Source organism: Myripristis murdjan, chromosome 11 (genome assembly GCF_902150065.1).
Source record: "Myripristis murdjan chromosome 11, fMyrMur1.1, whole genome shotgun sequence".
Taxonomy (NCBI): domain Eukaryota; kingdom Metazoa; phylum Chordata; class Actinopteri; order Holocentriformes; family Holocentridae; genus Myripristis; species Myripristis murdjan.
This window is the reverse complement of record NC_043990.1, coordinates 12,037,695-12,054,623: the sequence shown is the minus strand read 5'-3', so window position 1 is coordinate 12,054,623 and position 16,929 is coordinate 12,037,695. Positions and strand designations below refer to the sequence as shown.

Here is a 16,929-nt window from a genome sequence, read left to right as displayed (position 1 = left end):
ACTGTGTCACCTTGCTCTTTAGTGTGGAGTGACGAGGTGTCAGCGGGGCTAAGCCTGGGTGGCACTGGCTGACACACCTTGACATATGGAGATGTGTGTGTGTGTGTGTGTGTGTGTGTGTGTCAGCCCAAGGTGAGACACACTATCGATAACAAATAGGCAATACATGTCAGATCTAGCTAAAATGAGACAGATTTTAGAAGTCATGACTGAGCGTGTCCGCCTGCTCGTCTGCATGGAGAGGTAAAAAGGCAAACGTCAAATTCAGGAGGTTATAAATGAGACTGAACCGATGAGGGGAGTCTTGCTGTGCGGCGACAGAGATGAAGGGAGGAGACGTACGGAAGGCGTGATGTGATACGATGTGAGCAGGAAGACATTTGCAACCATAGCGTGAAGCTGGTGATAAGCCCAGGTGCTAGACCTGCATCGAGAAACAACTTGTTTGAATTGAATAACGAGGAAGCAGGATTGCAGAAAGGAGTCAACTCTTTCTTTCTTTCTTTCTTTCTTTCTTTCTTTCTTTCTTTTCACGAACAAATCCAACAAATTAACCCGATTATTGCTAAGAAGGTTGTCGGCGGTAGAAGTGGGTCTGCGACTCAAGGGTTGTTGTTTTTTTCTTTTTGATCAACGCCATGTGCTCCCTCAGCGACAACTGCCGAGGTGCCCATGAGCAAGGCAGCTGAGGGCACATCGCTGCACAGAAGCAGCTCAGCAACCAACTGTTGTTGTGCTGTGCAGCTCCACATCTGTAACTATATGAATGTCAGGCAGGGCACATATGTTGTTCAAAGTACTACCACCAATACTACTCCCACGACAGATACAATTACTACACCTTAGTAATAAAAACAATAATAAATAGCACAGAGTAAAAACAGCACATGGATGTAATTCAATGGCCAGCTGCTCTTTGACAAATGAAGAAATCAACACATCATCTCCGTTTTTACAAAACTAGGCACAACCATGTAGCTACCAAACAAATGGTTGCCCGTAGCAACTGTCAGGTGATGATGGTAATGCATTAGGATACGTCATCTTTTGGCACTCAGCTACGTTTCTTATTCCCTTAAACAGATGTGATGGAAACACACCTGAATTTGAGATCTGACCTGCTTTAATGTGGTGCAACTCACATTCTCTCCAATGCACGTTGTTGATTACAGATGATGCAAAATGTGGTCTCTCGGGAGGCAGCTCGAAATGAAACAATTTAATGAATATGTGTTCCGACATCATACGAAAACAGAATTCACATGCGGTGGCCTATTTTCCTGTTTCCAAATTAAACAAAGAGCAAAGGTTAGAGAACGTTCTCCATGACCATGTGTGGAAACCCATTTTCTTGACGGTCCACTGTGGCTTTTTTGCGCCTGGCTTTGCACCAAATGGAGGCCCGAGAACAGAGCAAAGCCTGCAGAGAGGCTGGTGTGACATTGCAGCCCTCCGAGAGAAAGATTGATGATGGAGGCGTACGATAGCGGAAAGCACAGCGGCAAATGGGGTGGGAAATGTGTGTGTGTGTATGTGTGTGTGTGCATGTGTGTGTCTTCGCTCCTCACCTCCAGAGTGGTCAGCACTATCTTTTCCACGGAGGAGAAGTAGGCCTCCCACAGGAACTGAGTCTGCTGTCTGAGGGACAGGATCTTATCCTGGTGGATGGAGCGCACCGTCGACGGGATCTAAAAAGGACCAAAAAAAACAAAAAAAAAACAACAGACGGTCAGCACAAAGCTCTGCGGCGCTGTTCCACGACTGCACTGGGACACAAAAAGCTGGTCACGGGAAAATTAAAATTGCTCCCAAAGTTATACTCCACAAATCCCCCCCCCCCAGAAAGGACAGCTAACACATGTCGCTGCAGCTTCTCTGAGTCTCTGTGCTGAGCTGTGGGCTGAATTCAAGGTTAGTGAGCAGCAGCCTTTATTTGGGTTTCACTCCCCGTTAGTTCATTTGCGGGTCATTTGAGAACAAAAAATCCAAGAGAAAATCACTGCTTCGCGGCATGTAGATTAATATGGGATCTCCTTCTGGTGAATGGAGTGCGCTGTGAAAGGGATTTACAAACAATGACAGCGGCGGCGACAATCAGTCACTAAATAGCATTATTTGGGAGAGAATCCTCTCGCAGGCATTTTGGTGGATGGTTTTCTGCTTTTATCCAAAGCGCCGTGCCGTTTAGCCCATTTGTAAGAGCATTTGATGTCGCAGGGAGGGAGAGGCTAATGGGAAATGTATACTTTTCCAACACTTTGGTAAATATATTTGGGTAATTGTGCACATTTTACAAGCAGAGGAGAAAATATAGGTATTTCCCACGTCTGCTCAATGTATACACACAGGCTGAAAACACCCTCAATTTACAATTTCCCCACATTTTGTGCCATTTCATGCGCACATTGTGTAAAATACATAGATTTGTGGATAGACTGAGGATGGCTGGGCGTACTGATGTTGCCTGGAGTGGGCTCCTATGTTATAAAACTCAATGTCAAACAATATTACGACAGACTTCATTTAAATTAAGAATTAATGTGCATATAATTACGTCCCCCCCACCCCCCACCAAGTTCAAGCAGTTCCAGCCAAATCCATTTGCTCGTTCTGTTTACTCTCTGATACGACAGCATGAGGCTTTGTGTGACATATTCAGAATCACAGAGGATTTGGTGTGGCTTTTTGTTGTTTTGTGATAAAAAAAAAAAAAAAAAAAAAAGGTGCATGACACAGGACAGTGAGTGGAATCGATAAAGAAAGAGTGTGTGTTTGTGTGTATGTGTGTGTGTGTGTGCAAAGTATTTCATCAGCAGGCAGGGACAGCAGGTCTCACCTCAGATTTGGGAGCTTTTGCTATTGCTGCTTCTCTATCTGCTACAGTTTTCAGGTGATATACAGGGCATGTGGTGTGTTTATGTATGTGTGTGTGTGTGTGTGTGTGTGTGTGTGTGTGTGTGTGTGTGTGTGTATGGCCTGTTACCTGCAGCAGGAGCCTCTCGTCGCCAATGACTGCAGCTGTGTTCCAGTCAATGATCTCGGAGAAAGGCAGCTCCCAGCCGTTACTCAGCATCACTGGCACACAGGCGGCCTGCGGGACACACACACACACACACACACACACACACACACACACACACACACACACAGCAACAGACACGTCCTTTACTTCCACTATTCCGGCTGATTTCAGAATAAAACGACTAAAAAATAAATGACTCGTATACATTATACATGATGAACTTTCCCTCCGTGACCCTGTGTGCACCGGACTAAATGGCCCGAATTCGGCTTTTTCTCTGATGCGTTTGAGGATATGTAGCATTCAGGGGTGCGTCACAGAAACATGACCACGCAGCATTTAAGCACAAAGTCACAACAATAACAGCAATGCACAGAGCATATAAAATAAAGTCAAGCGCACAGCAGGCGCAGCCCATTCAAAACAGCGGCATCGCCGTTACACCAGATTGCCACTTTTCTCGTTTGCTCCTTTTATCGCCTGTAGTTTCTTTATGGATGCCGGTTACCCGAGCCTCGGGCGAGATGCCTTTTGGAGGTCGACAGCTCGTCAAGATGACTGACAAGGCACCGGCTTGCCCACCTCAAAAACTTTCATCACTTATTAATCACAAATATCTGACAAACATAATTACTTTGCTGAATTTTTGCATGTTGTGTGGCGGCCTCGGCTAATTTTCCGACAACATTAAATTCTAATTCTAAATTCAATCTAAATCTAAATGTTTAATTAGGACAAACTTGATATATTGGCAGTCAAATATAACCTAGATATGCGCAAAAGCTGATTGGTGCACAGCTACACAGCAAAAGCTCAAACATGATCTAGTGCACACACAGCCAGCTTGGCAAGCAGATATAAAAGTGAACATATTGTGTAATCTATATATGTAGGCAAGCAGAATATAGACTGAAGAATACAATATAAAGGTAACTCAATACAGGTGAGGTTCAAAGCACCAACCATTTGTTGGACAGCGTGTCACAACGAGCCGAACACACAGGAAAAATAACAGATAAGAGTTGGGGCTGAACTGCAGACACGCAAAGAGGAAACTTAAATTTACAGACACAAGAAAAGAACATTTATTCCCTTTGCTTGAACGCTGCTGAGCTACGGCTCTCAAGCATGCACAAAAAGATTATTTTTCTCCTTATCTCACATTTACTCTCTTTGATTCCTATTTCTATTTGTGGGATTTTTTTTTTTTTTTAAAGATTCTTTGTCATTTATGAGCCTGTAAACTGAATCGAGTGCCTCTCTGGCGCGATGCAGCCGAGCTTCTTGAACTGAATTTAAGGCTCACGCACGCAGACATGAACAAGTGTCCTTTAGTGTCACGTTCACTCTTGTTTTTTCTGAAAACGAGTGAAAGTCTGTGCCGGTGGGATGATAATCTCACTTTTTCCAGTGCTAATTTTCTGGAGTCAAGTGTCATTTTCTTGATGCTACTGGGCTGATCTGCCTTAATCTGCCTTGTTTCAACATATTTATACTTGTTCCTGGAGAAATGACTGAAACAAATGAAACTGCATTGGAAACTAGTGGGATTATCTCATCCGACCGCCAGATTATCTCATTTGTTCCAACAAAAACAGGTTTTTAAAACTGAATATGAGACTAAATGACTTGTTATGACTTGTTGTTTTTTTTTTTTTTTTTGCAGTGTAATAATGACCATTTGGTGTAAGAATTGCACCTGTTGACACATCTCTATTAAAAATGGCTTCTGTAGGCAAGATGAAATTATTCAGCGGGAGGAATGACAGAGACGAGATAATAATAATTTTATATATAGAGCACGTTTTATGCAAAAAACAAAAAAGTGCTTGAAAAGGTGAGGAATTTCAAAACAAAAGCAACATTAAAGAGTAGTCGCAAGAGCTTAACTTATCCATATACACACAACTTAAAAACATAAGCAGTGTTACAAACAATTGCACGAGGTTAAAAAATGAAACAAGCATATACACATAAACATCCACACACATACACATAAAAGATAAAAGAGTAAAAAAAAAGATTTGAAAAAAGAGTCAAAACCAATAGCTCACGAACCAAAGAAGTAAATACTACCAGTTGTCAGGAAAAGCGATTTTGTAGAAGAGAGGTGTTTTTTTTTTTGAGGTGAGAGAAATTAAAAAAAAAAAAAGATCAAAAGACAGAAGAAAGTGGATAAACAGATATAAAAAGATGAAAGGAGCAAAGGTAGAGAAGCTGAATGTGACCTTTGGCAAAGGAGTGGCAGAGGGATGGAGGGATGAGAGGAGAGGCAGAGGGAACAGCTGGTGTGTGTATGTGTGTGTGTCTGTGTGTCTGTGTGTGTGTGTGTGTGTGTGTGTGTGCATGCGTGCATGTGTGCGTGTGTGCGTGTGTGTTTGTGGTGGGAGTTTGATGTAATGACGGCCCTGTCACTCCCGGGTCATAAAGGTGTCGGCTAAAGCAGAACTCACCCTCGGGCTCTGCTGCTGTCTCCTCCACACACACACACACACACACACACACACGCACACACACACACACACACACACACAAACAATCCCACGCATACAGATACATACCGACACACAATCCCACACATCAAGATGCAAGATGAACACACATACATGCACGCGGGCACACACTCAAACTCTCTCTCAAACACACACACACACACACACACACACACACACACACTGACCTCTACTGAGGATCACTTTCTCATGCAAAGACCAAAGTCTTTAAATAAATTCTTTCCTCACACGCGTTCCTTCGGCTGGCGTGAATCGATGGATGGAGTGAGTCAGACAAACAGTGAAAGAGGAGAGGAGAGGCATATTTCCCACCAGAGTGAAGTCTGTGATGTGTGTGAGTGTGTGTGTGTGTGAGTGTGTGTGTGTGTGGCAGCTGATAGCGAGTGAGATAAGTGCACTTATGCGGGTGCACTCTGTGGACAGTGCTGTGCGGTAAGGAGAGGTAAAGGACAGTGCGGCGCTAATGCAGAAGTGTGCCGCGCAATTATAGAAATGGATGAGCGGGGAAATGGGAGGCGAAGTGCATGGAATTCAAGAGGCAGGGGCGAGAGTGCAGGCAAATGCGGCGTGCCGTGCGCGCTCGCAAGATGCGGGACAAATAGAAAGCTATTAGAAAATGATTCTGAGGCGTCTGTTTTGACCTTTCCGGAGAGCCAGAGAGGGCGAGGTTTTACCGCGGAGGTCGAAGCGGCGCCAGAAATCTGCTCTTAAATTGGTGATTAACAAGTTATCTGGCTCAATCTGAGGGGAAAAAACTACACATCCTGTAATCTGAGCTGGTTGTGTAACTCTTTCAAACACTAATATGCTGTTGAATTAACTAGTATCACGGCTGTAAACTAATTAAACCGACGCAGCCGGCAGGTTCCACCTCAGGCTGGAGGTAAGACCACATTTCCTATAAGCCCTGCAGGTTCCTGTCACAAAAACATCATCATGACTCGTCCACGCCTCTTCCTCCCACCACTGCCTTGTGTTTCTCAGCGTGCATACAGTTTCCCTTGTGCTTCACTGAATCAATAAATACTGAAGCATTTTGCTCACTGCAGCATCTGCACTGTTTAACCAGTGGCTTTAACCCTCCTGTTATGTTCACATTTTTGAACATCCTTTATGTTTGGAGTCAATTTGACCCCTGCAGTTTAAACTTTCACAAAATTATGAGAACTAAAATTGTTATCAAAGTTTATGTGTCAAGTACTTGATGTTTCTTTGTTGATTACCTAAATAGCCTTTTAAATAAGACATAACTCCCCAACACCCCCACTTATACATCCAGTATTCCTATTACGCGAAAATGGAAAAATATTCAAATCACGATAAAATCTCACTGATTGATCTGAAATGGGAAAGAAATATTCATTTTTGGTGTTTTAATGGCTTTATAGTATTTCTAAGTACAGATTTTTGTTATTTCTAACTGATGCGTTACAAAGTGTGTACAGGACATTGAAAACATATCATCATGTGAATTTCATGTTTAACCGGTAGAACCCATTACATTAGGAACACTCATTAAATATGAAGCAAAAAAAAAAAAATGATGTTAATCATTTATTTAGAGACGTTAAACATTGGCCTCAAACATAATAGGAGGGTTAAATGACTTTTCCATAAGTTTTAGCTCAAGTTTCATGACCGTTTCCATTTTATTTTTTTCATAAATTGCCACTGAAAAGGTGTGTTTTAGTGCTATAGATGTTGTGAAAGTCTGTATTTGTACACGAATCTCTCTAGAACAAATGACTGATGGGCATACAGCTTTTTTTTTCAGCACAATTTGCAGTTAGTTTAACCAAAATGTGACCAGCGGAGGTAAAACAGCTGTTTTCAACACACACAGTGGAAATCCTGAAGCACGGCCACATCACCTCCACCCTCTTTTATTTATTTTTTTCATTGGTCGATCACTCTTGCTGCTTTAGTCAGATTCCCCGTGCCTTTCCCAAACTTTTATGGAATCATAAATTTCCATAACTCCTCCCGGGCCTGGATTGTGTATTTTTTTTTTTTTTTTAATTTACTGACTTTTACGGGTTTTTTATGATCTTATGAACCCTGCATCTGTCATGGTGAGAAAACCGCAGCTCCATTTTTGCACCACAAAGCACTCGCCCCTTTTGTGCCGTGATGCAATTCAGCGGGCTGCGGCCAGTCTTATTTCTTTATGATGTTTATGCTGTCGTCTCAAACATCAAGAGGTCATAATTCAATGATGCTGAAATACACATCTTTAAAAAGAAAGGAGGTTGAGTGTGGTGTACGGTGGGTATGGGCTTTCCTTCTAGTAATTATGAAAGGAATAGTATATGTATAGGATAGAGCTGTGTGTGTGTGTGTGTGTGTTGTGCGTGTCCACTTACTTGCAGAGCCTCCAGGAAGCGAAAGGAGCCCAGTCGTCTGCCACGGGGCACCAGACAGAAAGTGGAATTGTGGAGCATCTCCCTGTAGTCGTACCTGCACAAAAAAAAAAAACAAAACAAAAAAAACACGGTCATACACAAGAAGGTGATATTTAAAAACATCTGAAGCGTACGCGCACACGACTATTTCTATTGGTTTGACTCTCAGAGGGCAAATTCGTTTTGTACCCAGCGGCTGTAAAATTAACAACAAAAAACACTCACACACAGCGACTTAACACAGAGAGCACAGCAAAGACAAATCATTCATAAACCCAGTGCTAACTACTTCAGCTCAAATTAAATCCAAAGAAGTCCATTTTCCACTCATATACAGTAAAATTTACATTATAAATTGTACATTTTTTATAAATGTATATAACACTGGAACACACTTTGATTTCACACATGGCTTGATGATTAAATTGATAGACAGATATAAAGATAGATAGATACTTCTTTGTCTTATGTAGCTTCCTCCTACATCACTCCTGCTTTTTTCCTTTATCACTTCACCTCCTTCTCTCATTTTCCATTCCTCCCTCCTTCTCTCTGTCTGTCTCCATCCCTCTACTCTCTCTCTCTGCCCTTCTCTCCCCGCTCCCATCTCTCCTCCTCCTCCTCCTTTCCTCAGTCCCTCTATCTCTTGAAGCAGGAGGTCGATGCTCCCTCCCTCCCCAACTGTTCCTCCTCCTCCTCCTCCTCCTCTTCCTCCTGCGCTCCCCATTCCTCTATCTCTCCAGTGAGGTGTGTCTTATTGCTCTCCAAAAAGGATGATCAACCCTGCCAGGGGTAATGAGCTGAGAGTGACACCTGCTTCCACACACAGCTGGCAGTGTGTGCATGAGGGGAGAGAGAGAGAGGGAGAGAGAGAGAGAGTCTCTATGAGTGTTTGTCCATGTGTTTATATTTGCAACATTGTAACTTTTCTATATGTATGCATGTCTGTTTGTGTTCATGTGGGCAGTGTGTGTATACTATATACAATCGGCTTCAACCCAAATGGTGTGCAGCACCGGGTGGTGTGTGTGTGTGTGTGTGTGTGTGTATGTGTGTGTGCATGAGTGCACAATGCTACACAGATGGGTTAAGGGAGAAATTTAGATTTCTACCACATGAAAAAGATGGCTATTGAGCGTTCCCCTACATCACCTCTCTCTCTCTCTCTCTCTCTCTCTCTCTCTCTCTATGTCTCTCTCCCACTGTCACTCATTTTTTTTGCTCCCTGCCATCCACTCTTTCATCTTTACGTCTCCTGTCTTCCTTGCTCTCCTCCAGGATCGTGAAAATACTTTCCTCTATTACTTTGCCTCCCTAGACCTCATTTCTCGCTCTCTCAGATCTTTCGTATTGATTTTACACGAGTGTTGTGGACAATAAACAGTGACATATCTGAATAACCCGCTCTCCGTTTTGACAGACAGTGCACATAAACAATAACAAGACCACTAACCAACCCTCCCTTGTGCTGACTCTTACTCAAACTTCACACACCCATTAACCCCTCTCACCCAGATTTCCAAATCCCTCCCCTCTGGCTATGGAGAAGCAAATATTAAGTGAGAGGAAAATAAACATATTCACTGGACACAAGTGGAAAAAAAACAGGAGGGAGGCTGCATCTACTTGTCAACCAGACGGATGGCAGCCTTATTCAGATGATATTCAATAAAGGGCTTCCAGGTCTTGTCGAAGGATTCGCTAGAGTCTGTAAGTGAAAATCTAATCTTTTTCAAGTTTGATGTGAATCAGGATCTCCTTGAGCCAGCTATTGTGTTATGCTTCCACCTAACCTCTTAATGCTCTAATGGCCCGCCGGCAGGCCCCTGGAGTAACGTCATTTGAAGCGAGACAACCTGAGGAATCCACTGATGTGAGTGATGGCTGTCGGCGATATTGCTCCAAAGTTAATTTTAATACCTTTTTAAGACTTTTTCAAGACCCTCTCGATAGTTTTTAATCTCTCACAGCCACTTCAAGCTGTAACCATTTACATCAGTGATATTTTTAACTTAACACTTTTAGTTTGTGATAAAGACTATAGACCACTATGATACAACAGAGCGTACTTTGTGCTTCTGAATTTCCACCCGCCCGCCCGCCCGCCCGCTATGTACCTGTTCATCTTTGTTTTGTTTTTTTTTAACAAAAATGAATAAATTCGCACACTTTTACGATGTTTTTGGGACTCAAACTCTTGGACAGCTAATTCAGAAAAAATACTTTCAAAATTTAAAAGTCATGATAAGACTTTTTTAATACTTTTTAAGGGTCTTAATTTTCCCAAAAGTGATTGATCACCTTTTAATTCTTTTCAAGACCCAACAGATACCCTGACATGGCCGTTTTCAAAGGGGCCTCTTGACCTCTCACCTCAAGATATCTAAATGAAAATGGGTGCCCATGGGTGGCCCCTTTGCAGACAGTATGATCTCATTTTGGCCACAGAGAAGCTCAACCTCCAGGGGGAAAAAAAGAAGGGCCAGTTCCTCTGGTGAAAACACAGGAGGGGGGCCGCTTGTTCTTCAAAAGGGTGGCCTGTGTTCTGGGGACAGCTCCTCTGGTGGAAAAGGGATAGCAATCTGCCTCCCTCCACTGTCTGTCCCTCCAACACGCCGACACACACACACACACACACACACACACAGCAGCTAACGCCAGCGTACAGCAAACATGCAGGCTAACAGTGCAGAACCCGGCGTGAGGGGTTGCGAGGTTGTTGGGTTTGGGGGGGTTAAGAGAGTGCAGAGGCAGAAAATCATTTCTCATTTAGCCCTAGTCTATACAAGGTGAAGGTTACAGGACACACACACACACCTATGCGCGTGCACACACACAGACACACCTGCACTATTGATGATGCACTTTCGCTTGTACTGAAATGTGACAGTGATTGCTGATGCTGCCTCTGTGTGTGTGTGTGTGTGTGTGTGTGTGTGCCGGTGAAAACGGACCAAGCTGACTGGGCAAAGCTCGCCACAGCAGCCAAGGACAACGCACACACACACACACTCACCTGCGCACACACACACACTTTTGTAGGTGAATGCTGATGCTGCCTGCAAGATGCTGCCTTATCTCTTCTTGGGGCCGAGCTCTAATGAAGTCCTAGGACATGACAGTCTGTGATAAAATCCCACCCTCATTCACACCTACATACATAACATTCTGGTGCATCACATAACATGGCCGGGACACGCACACACACAGTCACAGACATACATGGACGCACACACATGCGGCGCGAACAGGCGACAGCTGCACGCCCTCACATTGACGTTCTGTCACCTGTTGATGGAGACGAAGGAGCTATTGTAGCCCATATTTCCACACCAGCTGTCTGCCTGCCCAGTGTCTGCGTGTTTCTGTGTGTGTGTGTGTGTGTTTGCATGTGTGTGTGTGTCTAAGTGTGTTTGTGTTACAGCCCACACAACAGATCAGCATCTGATGGCAGCGAATATCAATGAGAGTGCAGCGGGGCCAGGACTTAAAGTGCAACAGCATTGCAACATGTCTTTTATCTACACACTGTGCTTGTGTGTGTGTGTGTGTGTGAGACTTTGATGACACATACACAGCCTATATTTTTTCCATAAGCGTGCATATATTCATTTTAGGGCCGTGACAATACATGCATTGTGTGTCATATGATGCCTCCTGCAGGGTTGAGCTCATTGCTGCCATCACTGCCTTTTTTTTAAATTTTAGTCCTATAACTATATATATATAAATTCAAAAAATATGTTATTACACAACCTTTCTGATGTATGATATATGATAGCACTGTCTGTGTATCAAGTGTAACAGTTCCTGAATCCCAGTACCGAGCATCGGGTTCTGTCACTTGGTCCATTTTCTATTCATATACACTTTTTATATTATATATATACTGTTTATATTTATATAGGCTGTTTATATATTTCTTTATATTTATTATATATATACTTTTTATACTTTATATTTATATAGGGTGTTTATACTTATTCATATATACTGTTATAGTGATACATACTGTTTATATTTATACTTATACATAGTGTTTATATTCATATATACTGTTTATACTTATATATCTTATTTTTTATATTTACACTTCTTTTTTTTATCTTGCTTTATTTATTTATTTATTTATTTAGGCTTATACCGGGACCTGAGTCCTAATTTCGTACCACTAACATGTAAATGTGAGCTGGTATGACAATAAAGTTCCTTGAATCCTTGAATATGTACTTGAAGTGCCAATGGTCCAGGGTGAACAGGGGAAGTGTTCAAAGGTATACAACAGTATTTTGTGTCAAGTATTGATTAAACTGAAAACGAAAAACGGAATTGAAAATATGTATTATATATGATACAAATGGCTTTAAAGGGTTAAGGGTCAAAACTTTCTATCTCTAGAACAAAAGGTTGTAGAGACGGAGGGTGCAGGACAGGACCAGCACGTTCAGAGTCCCTGAGACGAACCAAGGTCGACCTGAGGGTTTTTCACTGGGAGGCGTGGTTCTAGATATATGGGCCAAAAGTCAAGTGTCAAAATTTTTATATCTCCGGCTTCTCCAGATTATATCCCCGAGTGGCCGCAAACTGCCAAACCGCGGCAATGATGCATTGCTTTTTCACCACGGTAAGAAAAAAATCCACACTGTCACAGACCTACTTCATTTGGAGAATTGGTGCAAAAAGGTGTCCATAATAAAATGAGTCTACTTTTCAGGGCTCGTCAATGAATTAAATGTTTACCAAACCTTGTGGGGGGGAGAACACAAAAACATCTCCTAATAATGCCGACAACCCTGAGAGTAGCCTCCATGTTTTCCATGGCCAGTTATTATTTGTCTGGCTAAATAAAAGGTGCCACCAGGTATCTGCATCACTTCACAGTGAACTGTCGCTAAAGAAAGAAATCATTTGTTTGTTGGTCAAAGTTGCTGTGCACCTTAACCTTATTTTGGGCTGGGATTTGCACCTAGTAGAAATAATCATACATTTCCTCGTTGTGGGAGTGTCTGCGGAGTGGTTTAGAGATTTGAACGGGCCGGCGAGGTCACGGCGGGCGGATCTGAAGGGACGATCCCCCCGCCATGTAAATCTGCCCTCGCCTCGCCTCCTGTCCCTCCCCGGTCCTGTCACTCTCCGCCTCCCCTCGGCCCTCTCGCCGCTCCAGATTTTTTAGCGGGGGGTCAGAGGCCTTTCGGCTGGCTCGCTCCCTCTATTTTCGCCTCTCCGCCTCTCCCTCTCCTCCTTTTTCTCGCTCCCGTCTGACAGCAGAGGAGCGCTCCCTCCATTCTGTCTTGGTGACCTTGAGCTGGTGGAGGGGAAAACCACCGCCGAGCTATGAGACAAGGCTGTGTGTATGTGTGTGTGTGTGTGTGTGTGTGTGTGAGATTTTCAGACGTCAGACGTACTTCGTAAATGGAAGACAACACAACGAGGGCGCGTGACAGAGGTGAAGTGGTAGCATATTGGAAGCCCACCCCGCGCCTGGACCGAAAAAAAAACGGCTGAAAATGAAGTCGCCGAACAAAAGCGGGCAGAAAACAAAGCACCGCCTAATGAACCAGGGGCGATAATCCTGCGTGGTTTTGAGTGTGCCTGTGTGCGCACGTGCCAGCGTGTCCCGCGGCTCTGATGGAGTTAGGAAACCCATGTGGCATCTCCTGACACCGTTACCATGGCAACCTGTCATTAAGTGCCTCCATTTGCAGTGATTTAATTACATGTGATCTGCACTTCATGCACGCGGGCGGGAAGGGGAGTAAGAGGTTGACAAAAGGTGCGTGTGTGTGTGTGTGTGTGTGTAGGGCGGGTGGGGAGGCTTTTCAGGAAACAACAAAACAAATAAACAATGGTGTCACTGGTGGCGGAGAGAAACTTTTCTTTTCTCGGCATCCAGTCCTCGTCGCCCGCCCACGCCGCTCGCTCGCGTCCCCGCCAGCCCAGACTCCCCGAGGTGGGAGCTTGGCGGGGTGCCGGCAGGTCTTTTTGGTGCCGCGCGGGCACCCGGCAGACGCCCAGCCGCTATCGCGCCCTGAACACAGAACTGCAGGGGGGTGAAAACACAAAAAACCGCACGCAAGAGAAAGAGAGAGATCCAGTTTACTGCTTTTATGAGACTGTTGCTGCATAAGCCCCCCTGATCTCTCTCCTCTCTCACTCACTCCTTTGTTTCTAAGTGTGTGCATATGTGCATGTGTGTGTGTGTGTGTGTGCATGTGTGAGTGTGTGCATGTGTGAGTGTATGCATGTGTGAGTGTGAGTGTGTGAGTGTGGACAATAGGGACATAATCAAACATCTTAACATGTTTGAACTCAACACTTTGATACTGATATTATGACAATATTGGTGCTATTGGTGCTTTCATGACACATTTACACATTTTGATCTTTAATAATGTGATATTTTAGTAATGTGGACAGTAGCCGGGAGAGGCAAATAATAGAGCGGTCTATTAGGTGCAGAAAATTGAGTCCCTTAACTGTAAGGCAGCCTTTAAAACCGGGAAAAGACACCATTTATGCCAAATCATGATATTACATCATGCAAAATCCCAGGTAATATCTACTGTATGCATTACTGTGTGTGTGTGTGTGTGTGTGTATGCCTGCAGCATGAAAAAAAAATTCTCTATCTACTGAGAGAGTGTGTGAGTAGGTAACACACACACACACACACACACACACACACACTATCTATACATCCTCTCTCACTGTGGCAGGATTAGCAGCCACAATGAGGGGGGTGGGGGTGGGGGGTGGGGTGTGTGTGTGTGTGTGTGTGTGTGTGTGTGTGTGTGTGTGAGAGCATAACACCACACTCACACTCCTGCAATACAGCAAGCAGACAGCAGAGACAGATAGCTCGTTACGGAGACAGACAGTCGAAATACTGTTTTTGTTGGAGACAAATAGATGGACAGATGAAAACACAGACAGATGAACAAACACAAAGAGGAAGGCGCACACACACACACACACACACACACACACACACACACACACACACAAACAGGCAGACAAGAGTAAAAATAATGCCAGCTCCTCTCAAACGCCTGAAAAAGGGAAGCTGAGACTCCGTGTGCATCGTGTGTCACTGTGAACATGAACATATATGACTGCTGATGGTTTAAAGTAGATGCTCACACTGATGTGGAGAGAGAGATTTTCCTTCCTGTTGGATAGGTTGGGGCGCGGAGCTTCTACCCTACCTAAGCCCAAAAACCTTCAGGCACATCTCTGGCACTAAAAAATAGGAATTGGGTTTTCCCTGTGCCAAGGATCCACTTCCAGCTCCAGTTTGTTTTTTGTGTGTAGGCCTCACATGAACCCACAGGACCCTGGAGGGAGGACGGCGGCGCTGTTTACCACTGACTGGCTGCACTCCTCTGTGTCACTGAAGACACTCAGAGCCGGTGGCTGCCATGTCTGAATTCATGCTGAAGCAGAGGCAAGTCGGGCATTGGAGGAGGCCAAATGGGAAAATTAAAAAACAAAAAAACAAAAAAACAAAAACAGGACAAGGTCCGAGCCAAGCTTTCACCGGGCTACGAGCGCGATCTAGACCAATGTGGAGTAAAAAAAAAAACAAAAAACGAAGGTTAGCTGTGTTTTCTCTCACCAGTCATACCTTTACAGCCTCCTCCTAAGTTGCCTAAGACCCAAATGATAAACAGAAGCATATCGGTTTCATACTAACTCTCCTTATCTATACAATCATGTATATACTTCAATTCCATCTGTATATTTCATTTCATATTCATTACCATCTGTATATTTCACATCCCATATCTCTTTTTTCTTCGTTTTAGTCTTTATAGTCTTTATTATGAATATTTAGTTAGTCTTTATAGTCTTTATTGTAAATATTTAGTTAGTCTTTATAGTCTTTATTGTAAATATTTAGTTAGTCTTTATAGTCTTTATTGTAAATATTTAGCCTTTATTCTGTTTTATTTAACTTTATTATATGTTTCTACTGTTGCTGCTGGAACACCAGAATTTCCCTGGTTGGGATCAATAAAGTATATCTATCTATCTATCTATCTATCTATCTATCTATCTATCGAGCGCCACCTTCTTTTTGCCTTCACTTGGGTTGCACAGCCCCAGTATTTCATTAATTTGGGTCTAAGTGGGGACTTGTCGTGCCCCAGTGATGTTCTACATGTGGTTTCAGTGGCCACTCCACCATGAAAACAATAAAATTTTTGGGAACCTTTAATGTGCACACTGCAGTTTTCATATGTGAGGGTTTTTTTATGCGAGCAGCAAAGTAAATTGTAGGTCTCATGCAATAAGAACGTGCTTTCTAATCAGCTGGTGCATTTATGGTTTAAAAAAAAAAAAAAAAAGGTTCCAAATTGCTCTGGCAGTAACCCTCTGAACTCGAATGCAACCGCACAACAGGACCTTTACATCGCGCGCTTGCACAGCGCATCAAAGAATATCAAAGAGTATTTGCGCTTATGGGTGTCGTGGCACAGATGTGCTCGTTTGTCTGGTAAATAACTCCACAGACCCAAACGACAGACTCCTCCACTAATGAAGTAGGAGCCTCGTGCTCCCCCATAAACACATGAATGTCAAGTTGCAGCATATTGTTGTGTTCCCACGAGAGTGTGACAGATGTGCGGGTTTAGCGAGCTTGTGGGTGAAGAAAATCTTTCGTTCCTGACTAACGGAGATAGAGCGCATTTGGCATGGGTGGGGTGCGGGGTGGATGTTTGTCTTTGTGTGTATTTTTTTTTATGCCTAACAATGATAATGTGTGCGCACATGCATACGGCGATAAATAGGAGTTAGAGAGTAGAATCACTGGTCTGTGACTAAACTGTGTGTGTGCGTGTGTGTGTGTGTCTATACACTTGCCCCCCTCCCCCTCCCCCTTGTTACTTCCCACTCATTTACCCTGCGGCTGTGCACCCTTCTGCCCCTCTGCAGAGTTTGTATATTTCCGTGCATGCAGATGTGCGCCTGTCCATTTTACTCTGTCTTC

The 16,929-nt window shown here is 43.6% G+C and overlaps 1 protein-coding gene across 2 annotated transcripts in view; it reads right to left on the bottom strand.

The window, feature by feature from the left end:
- Window positions 1-16,929, bottom strand: part of ext1b (exostosin glycosyltransferase 1b) — a 122,127-nt gene that overhangs the window by 26,369 nt on the left and 78,829 nt on the right. The window contains exons 2-4 of one of the 2 annotated variants that reach the window (XM_030063606.1): window positions 7,899-7,992; window positions 2,984-3,091; window positions 1,569-1,688 (exon numbers count right to left, since the gene is read on the bottom strand). In XM_030063606.1, the coding sequence (XP_029919466.1) occupies window positions 1,569-1,688; window positions 2,984-3,091; window positions 7,899-7,992 (322 nt within the window). The remainder of the gene's footprint in view (window positions 1-1,568; window positions 1,689-2,983; window positions 3,092-7,898; window positions 7,993-16,929) is intronic. The other variant, XM_030063607.1, reaches the window with a different exon arrangement.